At 39.5% G+C, this 20898-nt stretch overlaps 1 protein-coding gene and 1 pseudogene across 1 annotated transcript; both read left to right on the top strand.

The window, feature by feature from the left end:
- Nucleotides 1–1242: 1242 nt before the first annotated feature.
- LOC140857590 (UDP-glycosyltransferase 73B4-like) lies at nt 1243–3002 on the top strand. Its single transcript, XM_073256817.1, has one exon. It carries the CDS (start codon nt 1329–1331, stop codon nt 2868–2870), a length of 1542 nt encoding a protein of 513 aa, XP_073112918.1. The 5' UTR covers nt 1243–1328; the 3' UTR covers nt 2871–3002.
- A 3608-nt stretch (nt 3003–6610) lies between these two features.
- Nucleotides 6611–15280, top strand: LOC140857591 (eukaryotic translation initiation factor 3 subunit C-like; annotated as a pseudogene).
- Nucleotides 15281–20898: the final 5618 nt, after the last annotated feature.

The following is a 20898-nucleotide window of genomic DNA, read 5'->3' on the forward strand; positions in this document are numbered from 1 at the left end:
TCGAGGGCTGAAGCAGATTAATAGCATTAATTCGCATAGGTTCCCACCCTACCATGTCTGACCAAATCCACACCCTCGTTTAATTGTCCAACCTTATCTTAGCTGCACGTTAAAAACAGTTGTCTGTTGTCGACTTCTTCGTGGTAGTACATGAATCCACCGCTGGATTCTCCACCCCCCAGGCTTTGAGGTCTCCTACAATGCCTAACCGGCCTATCCCACTTCTATTATCTGTACGCCAGAGGAAGCTTATCTGCTACGTGGATATCGATATTAAGATGGAAATTATTGATTATTCTTGTTGTTAACGGAACAGAAGCTATGCTGATGAAGTGCTCCATTTACCATTGCCAATAATGTGAAATTATTAATTATTTCAATTGATTAGCTTGTAATTTAAAATTCACGATTGTTGAGAAGTCTTGCCTTTTAAATGTTCAAGTCTTGGTTGGAGGAACTCTCCATGTTCCTTCACTCTAATTGGCTAGTTTGGAATTTGAGGAACTACGCCTCTTCAGCATTGAGTCTTGATTGGCAGCATTATCTATCTGCCGTATAGGTGTTGGTATTAACTATGAAAAATTATTGATTGATCTGATTATTTTGGTTTACAAATTAAAATTAAAAATAATTATTTTAATTTATTAGATTGATATTTGAGGAGTTTGCCCTTTTGCTGTCCAAGTCTTAGTTTACGACATCAAGTATTGACTTAAGCTACAGATAAGTTGTATGATTTTTTCTCTAATGCATCATGGTTGGTTGACTTGGATTTTGAGGAATTATGCCCTTTCAACAATAGAAACTTTATTCACTATATTAAATTCATGATTTAATAATTGTTGTAACTTTATTTATCATCATTTTTTAATATTTTTTCATTTTTTAAGGAATATTATATTTGATTTTTTTCTGATTCTTATATTGCTCTGTTATTAAAGTGATTCTTTTGTTGTGCTAGATTTTTATTTGAATTATTGACTTTTCTGAGACTTAGCTTATATTCATGTTTACTTTTGCCGTGTTATATATTCGTTCTGGTGATCAATTTGATCTTTTCCTATTTCTTCTACGTCACGCATATATTAAGAATTTAGAGATAAAAATTCATTGAGGCGGTTATCAGCCCCATTCCATGTACTGCAATTTATTATACGGCAATATTATATTTTAAAAATAGTTAAAAAAAACCGCAATTCATTGAGGCGGTTTACAAGGTAATTGACATTCTATACATTAGACCACACTCCTGCAGTCGTATCTCCACGGCTCCTTCCTCTAGCGCAAACACCTTCCACACGCGGCCTAAACAACCCAACACCACCACAATGCCTTCCACCGCCACCGCCACCTCCGCCTCCGCCGCCGGCATGGCGGCCCAGGAGACAGAGAGAGACCACGTCGTCATCTTCCCTTTTATGGCCAAGGGCCATACTATCCCCCTCCTCCACCTCGCCGTCGCCCTCTCGGCCCGTGGCCTCCGCGTCACACTTGTCACCACCCCGGCCAACTCCCCCTTCATCCGCCACCACCTTCCCTCCTGCTGCCACCCCGCTGTAGACATCCTCACCCTCCCGTTCCCCCACATCGACCCTCTCCCCCCAGGTGTCGAGTCCACGGACGGCCTCCCCTCCCTCGATCTCTACCCTGCTTTCCTCCACGCCACCGCCCTCCTCCGCCGCCCCCTCCAACACCTTCTCACCCGCCTCCTCGGGGGCGCCGCTCGTCCCCCCCTCTGCCTCATCTCCGACTTCTTCCTCGGCTGGACCCTTCCTCTCTGTCGCCGCTTTGGGCTCCCCCGCCTCGTCTTCCACGGCATGTCCGCCTTCTCCATGGCCCTCTGCAAGTCCCTCTGGGTCCACCAACCCCACTTCACCTCAGCCGCCTCCGGCGACCACCGCCTTCCCATCCACGTCCCCGGCACGCCCCCTTCGCTCCTTCTCACCTTAACCGAAGTTCCCGACGCGATCCGCAATGCGGCCAACACGGACGACCCGGTGACTCAGTACCTCAACGAGCTAGTCGACTCGGACATCAGCAGCTGGGGCATGGTCGTCAACAGCTTCGCCAAAGTGGACGGCGACTACGTCCGGCTCTTGGAATCCTTTTATCGCGGCGGGGCCCGCGCCTGGCTGGTGGGCCCTCTCTCCCTCTTCGCCGCTCCCGAGTCCCACGCTCACGAGTGTTTGAAATGGCTCGACGGAAAGGACCGGGGCTCGGTGGTCTACGTCTCGTTCGGGACCCAGGTGCACGTGCCGGAAACGCAGCTTGACGAGGTGGCCCACGGGCTCGTCCAATCGGGTCACAACTTCGTCTGGGTGGTTCGCTCAGAGTCCTGGGTCCCGCCCGATTGGGTGGAGAAGAGGGGGATGATAGTACGAGACTGGGTCCCACAGAGGGATATACTGGGACACGTGGCGATCGGAGGGTTCGTCAGCCACTGTGGGTGGAATTCGGTCCTGGAGAGCTTATCGGTGGGGGTGCCGATTCTAACATGGCCGATGATCGCCGAGCAACAGCTGAACGCGAAGCACGTGGTGGAGCTCCTGGGCGCCGGCGTGCGTGTGGGCGGCGCAGAAGCAGGTGAAATTATAGGGAGGGAGGAGGTGGCCAAGGGAGTGAAAGAGGTGATGGGGGGAGGTGAGAAGGGTGGGAAGGCGAGGGAGAGAGCTGCCGAGCTCCGGCGGGTGGCGGCGGCCGCTGTGGCAGAGGGTGGGACGTCGGACCGGGCGTTGGAGGAGCTCTTGGAGGAGCTCCGGAGGGCCAACAGCAATGTTGTCCGCGAGTTTTGGAAGGAGGAAGATCAGGCGGTGGTGGCGGGTGAGGCCAAACATGCTGAGTTGCATCAGGATGGGATTCCAATCGCATGACGGGGGTTTTCCTTTTTTTTTGTTGGGTAAAGCATGACAGTGGTTTGTTGAAATTTGGATTTGTAGCATGATCTCGTAGCGTGACTTTGTTGTCTTTTATGTCATACGGGAGGGAAACGGTGCTTACTTTTACCGTTGATTGAATATATATATATATATATATATATATATATATATATAGACACACACATACACATGCATAAATACATACATAATATAAAAATTTTATGAGATAATAAAATTTACATGAAGATAAAATCATTGATGCTGGCAAAAATCTTTTCCAGCCCATCGAATCAGCCTATAATAATAATATGTAATTACCTGCGATCTGTAATCAGAAAAAAATCAAGCCAAGCAAGATGTGCTTTCAGCATCTTGATTTTTCAAATCCAACTCTAAAATTTTTCAATAGAAAAAACCTCGTAAGCTCTCAAATAAATTGAGAACCAAATCTGTAGAGGATATCCTCTTATAACGTATCTCATCAATTAGAGGTAATATTTAAATCAATCTCAAAAATTAAAAAATAGACGTTATTCATGATAATTTTGTACAGAATAATTTTATTATAATAACTATCAAATATATTTTTAATTTATTAAAAATTTATTTTTTATTAAAGTTTAGATAAATAAAATTAATTAAAATAAATTTTGATGTACGTTAGTATAAGCCTAATTATCGAATAAACATGTAATGCTTAGAACGTTTTGTGCAAATAATCCTTATTGTCAGTTGGACTACTGTAAATTTTAGCATGCAGATAACTACCACCACAAAATTTGGTGGTCTAATATGAAATAGGGTCGATTTTTGTACTGTAGAGTATAGTATTGTGGATAACCATCACATCAGTCTTTTTAGAAGTGGACGGATTGTATGATATCTTATCTACGAATGAGTGAGAGCCATCGATTTTTAAAATAAATGATATGATGCGTATCAGTGATGGTAATATATCTTATGGTGACGAAGTTGTCGGATCCGAGCTCGATGTAACACTTGGATCACTGGTTATTGAATGAATAGGCCTAATTTCCAGGAGAATTTATCATCAGATTAACAAATTCTAACCGACTGGAGAGACAAGAAACTAAATAATCAAGATAAATTAGCTAGATCTATATTTTGTTCCATGTGTTAAAGTGTCAATATCAGATTTTTTTAATATTATAGTTTTTTTTAATGGTTGAAAGAGGTTGAGAAAATAGTTATTTATTTATTATTAAAAATAATAATATATATAACAAAAATTATAAAAAAATTTAAAAATAATCACATCATATTTTAAAAATTAAAAAAATAAGTGAAAGTCATTTCTTTCTAAAAGGCTCCTCATCCATTCAAATATTTGGACAATTTTGTAAGCCTCTTCCGGATCCTCAAGGATTTCATGATTATAGTTACTGATCCCATCTGAATAATTTTATCCTTTCCAATCCCGAGGAATATATACAAAGTAAGGGTGACTTCTTGTGTTCTATTTGTACCTTTCGCAGGAAAGAAAGTGGAAGATACAACCCCAACCCTACTTCTTGAGGCTTATGTGTCCATCACGAGTTGCAACTTTTAACGACAAGTTTCCATAACTAAGATACATTAACATAATCTCTTCTGAAGATTGCTCCAGAATCCATACTTCTCAAGGACATTTGCCGCAAGCAATGGACTAATTACCAGTTTGTAACCCCCCCCCCCCCCCCCAAAAAAAAAGGACTAATTACCAGTTTGACTTTCCACCGATCTCTATGACTCTATATAATTTGCCTTCCACATCAAATCACATAGACAGCGCAACAAATCTTAATGGAATAGCAATGGAATAACAATGATCCTCCCCAATTCTTCGCGCAATGGGATGGCAATGACGACAAAGGTGAGACGACTATATAAACAAAATAAAATAACAATAACATGAGGGTGACAACGAAGAGAGAGAGGAATTAAAAACCGGAACCCATCATGCTCGTGCTCCCTGTTCCCTGTTCTTCTTGACAGCGACGAGTTGCTGGCGAGGCACAGAAGCTGCCATGGCATGGTTTTTAATTCCCCCTCTCTGTCCACCTTTTTTCTTTCATCAATGGGCGACATCATATGATAATATTTACCACGCTTTCTTTCGCTATATTTTTCTATTTACCGAGCTAGACTGATGGCAGTGAAAAGGCACCGATGCCCTTTCTTGTTGGTTTTTTCTTTTTTGAAGCAAGTGGGGGAAGCAGAAAGCTTCCTCCAGGATTTATTGAAGAAGTCTGAAACTATTTACAAGCAGTAGAAGAAAGAAAGAATGTACAAGAGAAAAGAAAACCACACTTGATTCAAACCCTTATGGACAACAAAGATCTCAGCCGATGTACCAAGGAGGCAAGGAATGGTGGTTGTCCATTGCTTTTGTATGAACGCCCGGGAGTTTCTAACCACAAGTGCCAGTAAACGGTCATCGACAATTTGTCCCATGCATTTCGAACGTCCTTCTTCACTCTTTTGTGGCTCCAAAAGTCTAAAATTGACGAATGTCGGAAGACCAACTTCTGAAGTTCAGCAGAATTTTAATGGGATGCCAGATACTTTAGGCATCTCGACATTTCACAAAGTGATGAAAGACCAATTCAGTGGTAGCACCCCAAAATTTGCAGCCAGTACCTCTACCCCATCCTTTTTTAGCCAAAATTTCTCCTGTTTGCAGTCTGTTCTTTAATGCCAGCCATATAAATACTTTGATTTTTTTCAGGAACCTTCACCTTCCAAACAGCCTTGTATAAGGGCCAGAGGACTCCACCTTGATTGTTAAATTTGTAAAAAGAAGACACAGAAATTTTCATCATTAGTGGGTTTCCAAACCGGCACATCCGCAAGTTTCGAAGGTCGCAGTGTTGGAAATTTATGAAATTTTTTTTTTCCATGAATCTCATGCAGAAAATTAAGATATAAAAATAAATTATTCAATAATAGATCTCAAAAAATAATAATAATAATCAATGAATCATATCTCGAAATTTTTGTTATAGAAAATTCAGCAAAGAAATTTCCGTAGAGAAGCAGAATAATGATTAATAACTGTTGCAAAAGACATGTCATCTGGGTGACATGCAAAAGACTTTGCTTTGATACATCTTATGTAACAGGCACGAAGGAGATCGATATAGAGGAAAGAAAATTCTTTCATGAAACTTTCGTAAATATGTGACTTGATAGAAGAAAATTAAAGAAGCCTGCCTCATTTGCGGTGCCTCCAAGCCTGCCTCGCTTGCGGTGCCTCCGGTTCCTCACTTGTCTCAGCCTTTCGCTATCCTAAACGTTTCTATACCCGCGCTCGGGGCGTCCGCTTGGCGTTTCTGTGCGGGAACTAACCCGACTCGGCCGTAACTCGTAACCCTTGAACCCACCCGAGTCGGTTCTTGATTCGCTGACACGGAAGGGCAAGAGCAGCGAACGGATGGCTCGCCTCCTTAAGCAACCCAGCGGTCCGAGGTCCGCCGACCGAATTGCGGTGATCGCTGCCCGTCGCAGCGACGGAGAGGCTGTGAGACCTGCCGGTTCGGTCCGATTTACGATCAGCAAATAAAGCTTGAGCCGGTCAATGCGGTTCAAAATTTTTATTTGTCTGGTCTGGGCTGGCCGGTTTGCCGGTCTAAATTCTCGAACCGAGACTAATTTCGGTCGACCTGTTGTAACCCTAGCTTCCTTTACACGCAACGCACGTGCCTCGGCGCAACCTGGAACCCGATAAAACCTTCGGCCGCCGCTACCGCCCCTCCTCCCCCTTCTTCCCGCGATCCCTTCTTCTCTCGATCGCGGAGCCTCTCTTTTTTCCTCTCAGAATCTAGCGGAAGACGCGCGTAGGCCGACCCGGAAGAAGGTATGCTCTCAAATATCTTTCGGTTCGATTGCGTTAACTTGTTTTGTTTCATGGAAATTGATCGATTTCCCCCCAGGATCTGCTTCCGGGTAGATTCATAGCTAGGTTTTACATCTCGATAAAGATCTCATCTCGTTTAACCTAAAGTCATTACATTTCTGATTTTCTTTGAGCATTCGAGGCGTTTTTTTTTTTTTCCTTGACATAAAGTTCGAATTCTTAGGTGAATATTAGGGTTTTTCTCCTTTTTTTTTTTTTTCCTTTTATGTATGCGGATATTAGGGTTTATTCATTCTGTTGAAGTATCTATGCCTGTCTTCCTTTCTAACTCGCGCTGCTTGAATTTCTAGGTTTGTTGGATTCAAGAAGTAAAGAGCAAAAGCCATGGCTTCTCGTTTCTGGATGCAGGTGATATCGGCTTACAACCTTCATCCTAATTTTTACCCTCAGTCTTCCATGTCTTCTTGATTTGAAAAGAACCTGTCCTCTTGAATTCCAGGGTGGTGGCAGTGAATCCGAGGAGGAGGAGGAGGAGATCAGTGAGTATGATGATGGAAGTGATGCCGGGGTGGGAGCAGCCGAGACCGGCGGCGCCACTGCAGGGAGCCGTTATCTCAAGGAAAATGCAAGCGACAGTGATGAGTCAGATGGGCAACATCGCGTGGTCAAGTCCGCTCGGGATAAGAGGTTTGATGAGATGGCGGCCACCGTCGATCAGATGAGGAACGCTATGAAGATCAATGACTGGGTCAGCCTCCAGGAGAGCTTTGAGAAGATTAACAAGCAGTTGGAGAAGGTGGTCCGAGTAACTGAGTCCGAGAAGGTCCCTAACCTCTACATTAAAGCCCTTGTGATGCTGGAGGACTTCTTGGCTCAGGCACTGGCCAATAAGGATGCCAAGAAGAAGATGAGCAGCAGCAATGCAAAAGCTCTCAACTCGATGAAGCAGAAGCTGAAGAAGAACAACAAGCAGTTTGAGGAGCTGATAATGAAGTATCGGGAGAAGCCAGAGAGTGAGGACGAAGCAACAGAGGATGAGGATGAGGAAGAAGAGGAGGATGAAGATGAGGTAGAAGAGGACCCTTCAAAGATTGCAATGTCTGACATGGAAGATGAGGATGAGGAGGACAGTGATGAGCAGGCCAGGGGTGGTGGGGCCTGGGAGAAGCAGATGAGCAAGAAGGATAAGCTTATGGACAAGCAGTTTATGAAGGATCCCAGCGAGATCACATGGGAAATTGTTGACAAGAAGCTTAAAGAGATTGTTGCAGCAAGGGGTAGGAAGGGAACTGGGAGGGTCGAGCAAGTTGAGCAACTTACATTCTTGACCCGTGTGGCAAAAACACCAGCCCAGAAGCTTGAGATCCTTTTCAGCGTGATCTCAGCCCAGTTTGATATCAACCCAAGCTTGCTTGGGCATATGCCAGTTAATGTGTGGAAGAAGTGTGTTGGCAATATGCTTCTTGTCCTTGACATCCTTGAGCAGTACCCAAACATTGTTGTTGATGACTCGGTTGAGCCTGAGGAACACGAGACCCAGAAGGATGCAGCCTACAAGGGGGCAGTCCGAGTTTGGGGAAATCTGGTTTCATTCCTTGAGCGGTTGGATTCAGAGTTTTTCAAGAGCTTGCAGTGTATCGATCCACACACTCGTGAGTATGTTGAGAGGCTTAGGGATGAACCTTTGTTTTTGGTTATTGCACAGAATGTTCAGGACTATCTTGAGAGGGTAGGGGATTTCAAGGCAGCTTCCAAGGTGGCATTGCGACGAGTTGAGCTTATATATTATAAGCCTCAGGAGGTCTATGATGCAATGAGAAAGTTAGCTGAACTGAGGGAAGATGGAGCTGAAGGGGTTGGAGAGGATGGTGATGTGGCAGCTGGTGCTGAACGCCAACCAGCTGAGGAGAACAGGGGCCCACCACCATTCGTCGTGATTCCTGAACTTGTTCCTAGGAGGCCTACATTTCCAGAGAGTAGTCGGACACTAATGGATGCGTTGGTGTCTCTGGTTTATAAATATGGGGATGAGAGAACTAAGGCTAGGGCAATGCTTTGTGATATATACCACCATACTATCTTTGATGAGTTCCCTGTTGCTCGTGATCTTCTCTTAATGAGTCATTTGCAGGATGGGATTCAGCTCATGGACATATCATCACAGATCTTATTCAACAGGGCAATGGCACAGCTTGGCTTGTGCGCCTTTAGGGCAGGGTTGATAACAGAAGCTCATGGATGCCTCTCTGAACTGTATGCAGCAGGAAGAGTGAAAGAGTTACTTGCACAAGGTGTATCACAAAATCGTTACCATGAGAAAACTCCTGAGCAGGTACTTCTTTACTTGTTTAATATTTCCTTTTTGATTCCATTATTTCATTTTGTAAGTGCATATACTCTCTTGATTACACTAAAGATAATCAGAATTTTTTTTTTTAAACCATTGTACATCTTACCGCCGTTCAAGTTATAATATCATTAATTTGATTTTGAAATTGTTTTTCTGGTATGAATATTAATGTAGATAGAATTTCTTTTCAGTTGCATGGATAGATTTAGTTCACCCTGTTACAATGCCAATTAGGGTTTGCATGTCTTTTTAGGATTGTCTTGCATCTCCTGCTGTTTTAGATGCTGCAGTTTCATGTTTGCTTGCACATGCTAACCTAATGCTATTGTGGTACTATTTTTAATTTTTCTTTTTATTGTTTTTATTTGTTAACAGGTGTATAACTATGACATATAAAGTATTGCTTAGGCATTGTAAATTTGATCAGCTTGTGGTGGTGATTTATCATATTCCAGAATGTATAAGGCCTTAAGTTGGAAAATTGTTGCTTTGTCAATCCCTTCTGTCACTGCAAGTATCATATGCATGTCCTTGCATCTCTTTTAGATTGCTAACCCACTAAAATGTTTCTCAATTTAGAGAAAGGCTGAGTAAACGCCAAGATGATTATTTTCCTTGGTCTGTAAAAGGCAAAATTTTGCTTTAGTAGCCAAAGCAAGATCATGTCTCATCAATACATGTGAGTCATCTATGTGCAAAATCCATTATTTACGGCTACAAAATGGTGGGTCAAAGGCAGATAGATTTGGAATGTCGGTATTTGATGCAGATGAAGGCATTCATATTATGTTAAATAGTAGAATTTGATTTGTAGCAATGGTAGAAACTAAAAAATGTTTTTTTTCTTGATAACCCTTTTTTTTCTCTTTGATATTGAAAATGTTGCTCTTGTTGAGCCCCTTGCATTTACAGGAGGAATGACAGGATCTAGGTACCGGAAGTGCATGACAAGTTGCCCGTGGAAATGACCTTAATTTATAAAAGATGGTCTGGTAGTCATTGACCAAATAATTTGACTTAAAACGGGAAAATATGGGAACATGATTTGGTGATTCAAAAGATGTTAAATTACAGTTATGGAGGTAATAGCTGTTGGTGTAAGCAGAAGAATGCCTTCACGTATGTAGCTGTGTAATCAAATGCTATCATCTAAGATAAATTGCTAGTTATTGCTTTCTCAGGTTGGATGCGCAACCACCCACCACCCCCCCCACCCCTCTGCGGGCGCCGGAGGTTAAAAAAAAAAGAGAAAAAGAAAACACGCACACCAAAAAAAAAAAAAAAACACTCAATTTGCGATGGCTGAGACTCAATTCAAGTCAATCTTTTGGCTCTGCATACTTGCCGTTCTCGAGGAAGTGGGAGATGAACTCAAAGGAAATGGAAGAGAGTGGGTGGGAAATAAGCGAGTTAGGACAAGAGGGTAAGTGAGAAGATGGTAATTGGGCTGACAACTGGATTGCTTTATCTTTCTCTCTCTTGTATTTTAGGAAGGAACATGGGTGGTTTATTGTATATTAGTGATCAGGTTTTGGGTGCATGTTTACAAGGTAAGTTTTCTCTTCTTAAGATTCTTATGAGTAGTTGCATGCAACTCATTCTAGATTAAGGAATTGCTTGAAAGTTAGCAACACTAAATCAAGTGAAGATACTTGATCGTGTTATAAGGTATGATAGACATTATGTTATTCATTTTCGAGACCAACCATTCACATTAAACTAGTACATCATCATTTAAACCTATAAAGAATGGAGTAAATTTTGGTTGTTGGTGATCTTAGCTGTTTAAGAGTTTTCACTGATTCTGGTAATTTTAGTTCTCCTTAAATGATGTAAGATAACGGTTTCTGGTGGTAAACTTTGCTTGCTGATTTTTTGTATGTAGATATGCATGTCCATGCTTGCCTTCTCATATGAAAAATCCATGGGTCATGCTTTGGAACTTTTGAACAACATGTTCATTGCAAATCTTAACTAGTAGACATCCAAGTGCTTAGAAGTTCTTTTAAGTATACCCTTTGTGATGTGGTTTAATTGATTAGTTGGTGCTAGCACAGGTGCTCCGAAAGAGTTTGAATTTGGGAAAATTAAGTGGCTTTTGAAGTTGCTAGATGTATATTATACTTTTCACTGGAATTATAATTGTTGATTAAGTATTTGGTGAGTATTAAATTATCATATGTGATTTTGTATGATATATGATAAGTAGGATTTGTAGACCTGGCCAGAAATGGTTGAAACAATGTGTGATGGCTGCTATTATGCTTCAAGACTTCGGATTTGATGATTTGGCCAGGCTGAGGACCGAGATTCTTGTCCTAAATGACATTTAAGTAATTCCTGATCAACTTTCTTCACAGTGTCTTTCCTGAACTTTTTGGAAATGTATTTGATAATTTCTAGTCTTCATACTAGACACTTTTGCTTGTTTATGGTTAAAAATAGTTCTCAATCATTGTAGATCTAATGATCCATGTTCAGAATCAAAATGGACTTAAGTGATCCTGAAGATCTCTGGATGATAATCAATTTGGATTGAAGTATCTGAATGGTAGAACTTATGGTTTGAACAATTAGAATGTTGATTCTTTTATATCCATCAAGTTTTCACTTTACAGTGACCATGGTATCAAAAAACATAAGGTTATTGATGTCCTTAGGGATTTGAAGGGTAAAGAAAGGGACATCTAGTTGTTTAGGTGTTCAAACCTACAATTATTTTGTTGTATATTCTATCATTCTGATTCCTTCTACCATCTTCTATGTAGGAGGATAAATAAGTCCATGCATTTGGAGGGTCAAAACATGCTTTATTAATTATATTCATGATTTTGGTTTAGTTTGTTTTTAAGGTGAGAAAACTTACTGTAAAGGTGTTGCATGTAACTAGTGGATAAGGGAAGAAAATTTTGTCTGTTCATCAGGAAGCAAAAGGAAAGGAGGCAATTTTCTATGTTATGACTGATAATGATGCTGGTGACTTTAGTGCTGACAACTGCTATATCATTTTCTTTTTACATACTTTTTTCTCTCTCAAAAAAAAAAAAAAAAACTTGATCATATTTGGGTGTAATTATATTGAATAATTAAACTTGGTGTTTCTTTAACCAAAATATATAGATTTTAGTTTCTAGATATTGTTTGGTAGCGTAGATCATATTCAACAGTCTGGAACTTCAATTTGAATGGCTTCTTGTTGGTTTTAAAATCGTTAACTCCTCTCTTATCATTAAAGTGTGCAGTTCAACTCATAAATGTAAATTTAAAGTTGCTTGAAAGTTAAAATGTTCTTATTATAGTGATCTCTTATGCTTCATTCCATCAAACTTCAAATTTTGCTGTGCTTCCTACCTTACATATTGCTTTACCCTTTTTCTTTTTCTATTGGATGTTTAAAAAGAAATAAGAAAGATCTAATGATGTGATCTGTTACGACGCCTTCTACGATTTATGATATAATCACGATCTTGATTCATGATTAGGGATGCAAGTGCTAGTGTGCGCAATCTTATCCATTTCATAGTTGCCAGATGAAAGTGCGGAAAACTGATAATTATTTGAATCTGGAAATGAATATCCATTACTTATAACAGGAAACATGGGTATGATTCAGGCAATCAACATAACAAACATATTTGGATAAATGTATACTGATGTTGGATATGACCGATAACCATATCAGGTGTTAAGGGATATCTACAGTGTTAATGGACGCATATGACCAAAGTATCTTGTTTATGGGTTGCCAAAGTGTATGGTATACCTATCTTATGAGTCCATGCCTTTTAAGTTGATGCAAACTGGTCCGTAAATGAAAAAGAAAGGATGCCTATGCCTGATGTTATAGTTAGAAAATGTAGAAAGTTGATGGTGGTTTGGTTTTATCAAACTCGTGTTTGCTTGTGTGCTCACTGATTCCATCTACATCTTTGAAAGCATGATTATATCCACGTTTAAATCAAGGTCTGAAATTGTTGTCTGCATCTATTTTGAAAGTTAAGGGCATGACCATTTCTATGTCCAAATCTGAATGAATTCAAAAGTTATGTCAGTTTCTGTATCTGAATATAAATCACTTATATTAGCTTTATCTGTATCCAGTCAAAACAAGGATCTTGTGTAACCTCACTATGCAAAAGTTGGATAACAAGCTGTTTGAATAAATTTTGAAGTTTACTGTTCTGAGTAAAATGTGAAGTCAAATAAAATGCGAAGAAACTAGTAATGGTGGTCGATACAAGGGCTCATGATAAATTTGTGAGATCAATTATGGTACCTTGCTGCATCTAGAACAAGAGGTAAGACCATAAGAGAAGTCAATTTTTGTTTCCTGAAACTAAGATCATGAGATGAAGATTATCGCAGCAGATTTTGAAGCAAATGTGGAGTTTGAGGAATCACGTAGAACTGGCCATCAGGTTCTTAATTTAAAACTGTCTTGTGAATTGTTGAGTACCACTCTCAACGAAGAAGTCAAGCGAGTTATGAGCATGCATCTTATGGCTGTAACGAAGTAGTCTCCAGATCTCTTTTCTGACATAGCATCCTTTGTACCCAGAATCTCTATTTCTGCAAGTAGGTTTGAGATATTTTTAGGTCATTCAGATTGGAATCTAAATGATATAAAATTGATCAGGGCAAATATACAATTAAGGGATGCAAGCGCTTAAACATTGCCCCTTCCTCTCCCTCTCTGTTTAATTGATACTTCTTGTGGTTGCTGACTATGACCTTTCGATGTTCAAGGGGATGGCGCCTAACCACCACATTTTTTGATATTTAAGAAATACATTCTTGATATATATTGGCACTTCGATTTTTGTTCAAGTCAATGAAAATAAAGATGATTTTTTTCCCAACTATATTCATTGTTGATCTATTTCTTTCTCAACACGTTGCTAGGGCATTATTTTAAATTATAGTTTTATACATAATCAGTGCAAATAATGAATTGACTTTATTTTGGTTTTTCAGGAAAAGCTTGAACGGAGAAGGCAGATGCCCTACCATATGCATATAAACCTTGAGCTTCTGGAAGCCACTCATCTGATATGTGCCATGCTTCTTGAGGTCCCTAATATGGCTGCGAGCACCTTTGACGCCAAGCGCAAGGTTATAAGCAAGACGTTCCGTAGGCTTCTTGAAGTGAGTGGAAGGCAGACTTTTGTTGGTCCTCCTGAGAACGTCAGGGACCATGTCATGGCTGCCACCAGAGCCCTAAGCAAGGGAAACTATCAAAAAGCTTTTGATGTCATCAAATCCCTTGACATCTGGAAGCTCCTGAGGAACAGAGAAACTGTGCTGGAGATGGTGAAGTCCAAGATCAAGGAGGAGGCACTGCGGACCTACCTCTTTACATATTCGTCCTGCTACGATTCCTTGAGCTTAGACCAGCTTACTGCAATGTTCGACCTCTCCGAGGCCCATGCCCACAGCATTGTGAGCAAGATGATGATCATGGAGGAGCTCCATGCAAGCTGGGACCAACCAACAAGGTGCATCATGTTCCACAATGTGGAGCACACCAGGCTGCAGGGGCTTCTCTTCCAGATGGCAGAGAAGCTCAACATCCTTGCTGAGAACAATGAGAGAGCTTATGAGGCCAGGACTGGCGGGGGGCTTGATGGGCTGCCGCCCAGACGCAGGGGAGAGGCTCAGGACTATAGTGGAACTGCTGCATCTGGGAAATGGCAGGAGAACTTCATCTCGGCATCGCAAGGAAGGCAGACCGGTGGACATGGAGGGCGAACTGGATACAGTGGCAGGTTAGGGAGTTCAGGTCAGGGTGCGGGTGGAGGGTTTTCAAAGGATCGAACGGCGCAGGGGCAACGGGGACTGGTGGTTATCAAAGCATGCGATACCAGGATGCCTATGGGAATGTCGGGAGGACTTCATACCAAACAGGTGCAGCTGTGAGAGGTTCACAGGTGGAGACTTCGCGTATGGTGAGTCTGAATAGGGCTGGTAGGGTTTAGTGGAAGAACACGACTTTGATAAGAGGAGGCCTCTCAGTTTTTGGTTACCACAACTTGCTCCCTTTTTTTCTAGAATATTTTTATTGAGGACTGTTTTAATTTTGCTCTGAACGGCTTTTTGCTCTGTTTCTTTAGATTGAGAACCTGGTATGCTCCGTAGAGCTATGGGGGATGGGAATCTATATTCACTCCTTTATATATGTTTATGTTGCTTCATTTTTCATTTGTGCTTTCTATATTTATTTATTTGTTTTTATTATCTTTTCCATTTGTTTTCTCTATATTTCATTTGTGCTCTTATACATTTGTTTTGTTTTATTATCTTTTTTCACTGCCCGATGCTTTAGCTGTGTTTTTGTTTTGGTTGTCCAAAGGTATAAAAGCTTACTGATTAGGTGCTCGTTTAGCTTTTCTCAACACATTATGTCTTTCAGAAATGTTGGGATGATGGCAATGCGAGCATCTCATACAATACGAATATAAGAATTTCGCTTTATATAGGTAGGATGTGTAAAATATTTTGGTATGTCATGTGATGGATGGTTCTAAAATTGAGCAACAAATACTAATAGGTCATCAGGAAGTATGTAGTTTTATCCGGCATAGGGGCTGATGAGCCATGTCTGAAGGATACTTATGGTTGGCTTAATTATTTGAATTTGTGCATATGGGTGTTGTGGTCTCCATTGAAGAAGTCGAGATCTCCACCAACCAAGAAAATAGGGGAGTGCATAAAAAGCACCTCCTCATCTCTAAATCGCCTGAATGGCTTCGGGGATCAGTTACTCCCTCTAATTAGTCCACTTTAGTGTATGCGATCAACTGTCACTTAGTAATGCCAGTGTTCTTTCCAAGGGCTGGCGGTTGTTTTTGGTCATCGGTTTTTGCTTTTGGTACACCGCACCTGCCCTGGATACAAGGCTTATTGCAGAGGTTCACTGGTTGCCATCTTGACATTAAGCCGTAACACTGGTATCCTTTTACACAAGGCTAGCAGCTCCTGTAAGTTATCGTTTGCGTTATTCGTCGAGCGGTGAACTTTAGTTATCTTAGGGTCCGTTTGGTTAGTCATTAAAAAATATTTTTTTATTTTTAAATTTTTAAAAAATAAAAATTAAAAAATAATATTTGATAAAAATATGAAAAATAAATAATTAAAATTAAAATAATTAAAATAATTATTATATATGTAAATTAAAATTTTTTATTTTTTAAAATGTATTTTTTTTATTTTTTTACGTTCAAAATATCAAATCAAAAAGTAAAGAGTTCGAATTTTTTTCTCTCGTCAAGCTCTTCACCTCCTCACTCTTTTCTTTCTCACTTCTCGAATCTTTCTACCTCGTCAAGTTCTTCATCTGTCATCTCCAAATGTTACTTTTTGCTTTATAGCAACTTAGTTATCAAACATATTTTTTATATTTTTATTTTTTTACTTAATAACAAAAATAAAAAAAATAAAATATATTTTTTAAAAATCAAAAATCAAAAAATGTAACCAAATGCACCATCTCCCTAATAATTCCAATGATGTGTTAGGTGATGTAATCATCCAATGATGTGTTAGGTGATGTAATCATCTTATTTGGTATTGTAAAATTTTATCCAGTAATAAAGGATCCAGTGATAACTTCGGTGATAGCATCACTGTATAATACAGTGATATGCAGCGATGTTATGACCACACATATCTTAGGTGATAGTACATCCTCGGATATTGGTGCTGTGCTAAAATTATTTTAGGATAAAAATATCTTTAGTCAGTAAGTTGGAAAGAAAATAAAAATTTTTCTTATCTTTTTTTATAGATAACTATCTATTAGATGTATTTTTTATTTTTATTGACAGGTTTAGTTAAATGATATGGATATTTTTTATTTATTTATGAGATACTTATTTTATTTTTATAGGTAGATATAGTTAATTGGCAAGGATGGATCATGCTAAATTCTTCGTGCTTTTTTTTCTTAATTTATTTTAATAGACTAAATCATTTCTAATAGGCAGTCCTGATATTGATGGTCAAAATTGATTGAGTCTAGTCAAACATGATTATATATAATATTATCATAATATTATTTTAATAGTTTCATCAAAATAAATATTTATAATAATAATAAATAAATAAATAAATAATATTATTATTACTATTGCTATATGATTTTGTGAGGAGTTATAAATGAAGAATGTTTAATCAAGTTATAAAATAATTATTATGAATTAATATATAAAGTTATTTATGATATTTTATATATTATCACTGTCACTATTCGGTGATATATCAAATACAATAAAATTTTATTTTTAATAATATTTTAATAATATTAAATATGATGATCATATATCATCTCAATATTTATATATTATTTTAATATTTATAATATTTTGATAATTATATTATTTTAATAATTATATCATTGATGATATACCAAATAATACCTAAAATGATTCTTTTGCTAGATGTTTTTGCATGACAGAATGTTTGTAACATAGCTATTTTCCTCTTAATCCAGTACTCCTTTTTTTTTCAAAAAAAATATTTAATTAAATTATAAAATAATTATTATAAATTAATATATAAAATTATTTATGATATTTTATATATTATCACCGTCACTATTTCTGTGATATATCAAATATAATGAAATTTTATTTTTAATAATATTTTAATAATATATTAAATACGATGATCATATATCATCTTAATATTTACATATTATTTTAATATTTATAATATTTTGATAATTATATTATTTTAATAATTATATTATTGATGATATATCAAATAGTATCTCAGAAGATTCTTTTGCTTGATGTTTTTGCATGACAGAATGTTTGTAACATAGCTATTTTCCTCTTAATCCAGTACTCCATTTTTTTTGGAAAAAAAAAAAAGGATAGCCATCCTTTAATGCGCTGGCGCTGCTCTGACTTATGCTCACTTGTTATCACTTGACACGTTTTAATGTTCTAAATTTAGTTCTGTTCTCGACATCTTCAATTAATACATCAGAAAAATGAGATGACCGACGTCTTTTTCCTGATCGATGCTGCCAAAAACATGTGATTCCTGCCCCAGTAACCCCACGCCATTCAAAACGTGTTGAAACTTCGGCTCCACCACCCATTTCCCCCTCCATATCGGTCCTATTTCCTCTCCATCTAAGCATGGTAACAATGGGTGGACAAGATAATAAGCCAGTGCCCTTAGAAACTGCTCGAGTACATGGGGTCCAACAATTCACAATAATTCTTGAACGAGACTAGAATGCAGCAAAAACATACGAAGCACCCCCAAAATACAAAGCCTACTTGAAACACAAACATTGCAACCGTAAAATATAATACTTCCTATGGAGGAGAGAAGGGGAAAATTTATTATCTAAGATGAAAATATGGATTAATAGAAAGATAGATAATGTAATGTACAAGATCGATATCACAATACAGTCAGAAATGGTAATATTCGATCTTAAAGAAATATGTGTTTCTCCTATACCGTAAAAGAACAATATGAAGTCATTCAGTGTATAATCCAAAATATTTCGATCTCAGCTTCGGCCCTGACGATTCTTGACTCATGGTGATCCTCCTAAGCAGAACACTTCGGATCAGTCAATCCCGACTTCGACCTCAAGTCTGTCTCAGTCTTTATGACAACTGTTGGGTATAAAATAACTCCAGTCGAAGTTCGTAAGAGGCCAGCCCTCTCAAGATTCTTCCGGCTTCCGACTTTGTGCGGCGTCTTTCTGAACTTCTTCAGCCATCCGAGCTTCCACAGTACCATCTGGACTCCTCCAGTAGTCGATCTTCCACGGTGTCCTCCGGACTCCTCCAACGGGCGAGCTTCCACAGTACCATCCGGACTCCTCCAGCAGTCGACCTTCCACGGTATCCTCCGGACTTCTCCAATAATGAGCTCCTTCAGTCGTCTATCGGACTGCTCCAAATGCTCTCTGGACTTCACTGTCAGTCAATTTTCTATAGTGATCGACTACTCTCCGAATCTTTTTCCGACTTCCTCCTATCACGATCAACTTTACTTTGAGCTTCTTTCGGATTTCGTCAACGTCCGGGCTTCTCCAGCAGCATGACTTCTACAGTCACCAGATTCCATCCAAGTTTCTACGGTGGTCGGTTGCCTTCCAAATTTTATCCGAGTTTCAACAGTAAGCGAATTCCGTCCGAACTTCCATGGCAACCAGTCTCCATCCGAGCTTCTACGATAACCGATCTTCATCCAAACTTTTACAATGGACGGGCTCCATCTCAGTTACAACTGAGTAGTGCTGGATGCCAAGGAATGAGTTTGAATCTTCTAGGATCTCCACTATTATGACCTCCCTGTGATCAGCCCATGTGGTGGTGGTCATGGACCACAAGACAGGAAAGAAGCCATTGCATGATCCTTGTTGGGATATACCGACTGACCCCCGTATGCCGACTTATCCTCGGATCGATCCGACCAACGTCCGACTCTACCCACCGGACAGACAGATGACTCTGATAATTACTGCCGACAATATCCGGCCAAAGGTATGCCGGCCAAACAGACCGATACTGTTTCCAACCGACCCAATGACCGAATCCATATCACCGACTCACTGTCGGGGGTGGCAGCCGACGTCCGATTTTCACAAGGCATCAGATCAGCCGACGATATTTTCGAGTCATCATCCGACGTCCCGGCAGTCGAATACCGACATATAGTCGGCCAGCCCATCCAAACGTCGTACAATCGCTATGGGCTATTGTCCCGTCAAGGATATGCTGTGCGGCCATCCTGGGGCATTGTCCTACTAAGGACGTGGGTCAATTCTGATGACCTGACAACCCACGTTGATTTGACAGCCTCCGACGATTTGACAACTCTTCAATTGTCTGCACCATTAATGACGGGATCATACCGCATTCTACTATAAAATGGGATAAGACAATAGTTTCGGTAATTTTTCGAAAGTTTTCTCAAGCTTTCTCAAACTCTGCTAAAATCTCATTTGAGTGTTTCATTTCTGTTGAAGCAGAGTACTGATTTGAGCGTCGGAGGATCTTGTCGGAGCACCTCTAACTTTGGTTTAGATTTTTTTTGTAGGTCCCGATGGCGGCCGTGATTTCTTCGACTCCAATTTTTTCGGCATCGACAGAATTTTATACCAACAATAATTAATATCGGACATCTGCAGACGATCGGACATCTGAATTAGTTGATATCTGACTCCAACCGTACGAATACTTCAATCCTCATTGATTTTTATTTCACTGAATACAGTTAATCCTAATCACTTCTTCCCTTCAGCGTTCATCTCCATCACTAATCTAATCTTATCAATGTTCTTATTTTAAAATGTAAAAATATTTATGATATTTAGCTGATTCTGTGATAGATAAAACGGATATAACCATTGACCTCAAAAATTTTAATTAAAAATTTAATCATACCACATCCAAATCAATCATGTAGTCTGTTTAAAATATTTTTTTGATCTTTACTGTAATTTTTTTTTTTTTTTTTTAAAGACTCCTGAGATATGCGTGAACAATTTTTTTATATTTTTTATATTTATTTTTAACTGAAATATTGAAAAATCTCTGTCAGAGTTAACTCCCATCAAAACTTATCTTACAGGCTTTTCTTTCGAGTGGACGCGCCATTGCTCCATTTTTTTTGGCCGAATTTCAGATTTGAATGGCAACACGTAATGCCATTAAGCCGGATGCACTGGCCATACCTAACCTGGGTACTTCTTCACCCAAGCCCGGTTTCTCGGTGGTGCGGGCGAGCACACCGTGTGCGGCACACGCTGTCCGGAGTTCCAGACTCCTCCAACAGCTCGCGCAACT

Source organism: Elaeis guineensis, chromosome 4 (assembly GCF_000442705.2).
Source record: "Elaeis guineensis isolate ETL-2024a chromosome 4, EG11, whole genome shotgun sequence".
In the NCBI taxonomy this organism is placed as follows: domain Eukaryota; kingdom Viridiplantae; phylum Streptophyta; class Magnoliopsida; order Arecales; family Arecaceae; genus Elaeis; species Elaeis guineensis.

Coding starts and splice junctions, on each gene's coding strand:
- LOC140857590 (XM_073256817.1), top strand. CDS start 1,329: ATGCCTTCCACCGCCACCGCCACCTCCGCCTCCGCCGCCGGCATGGCG.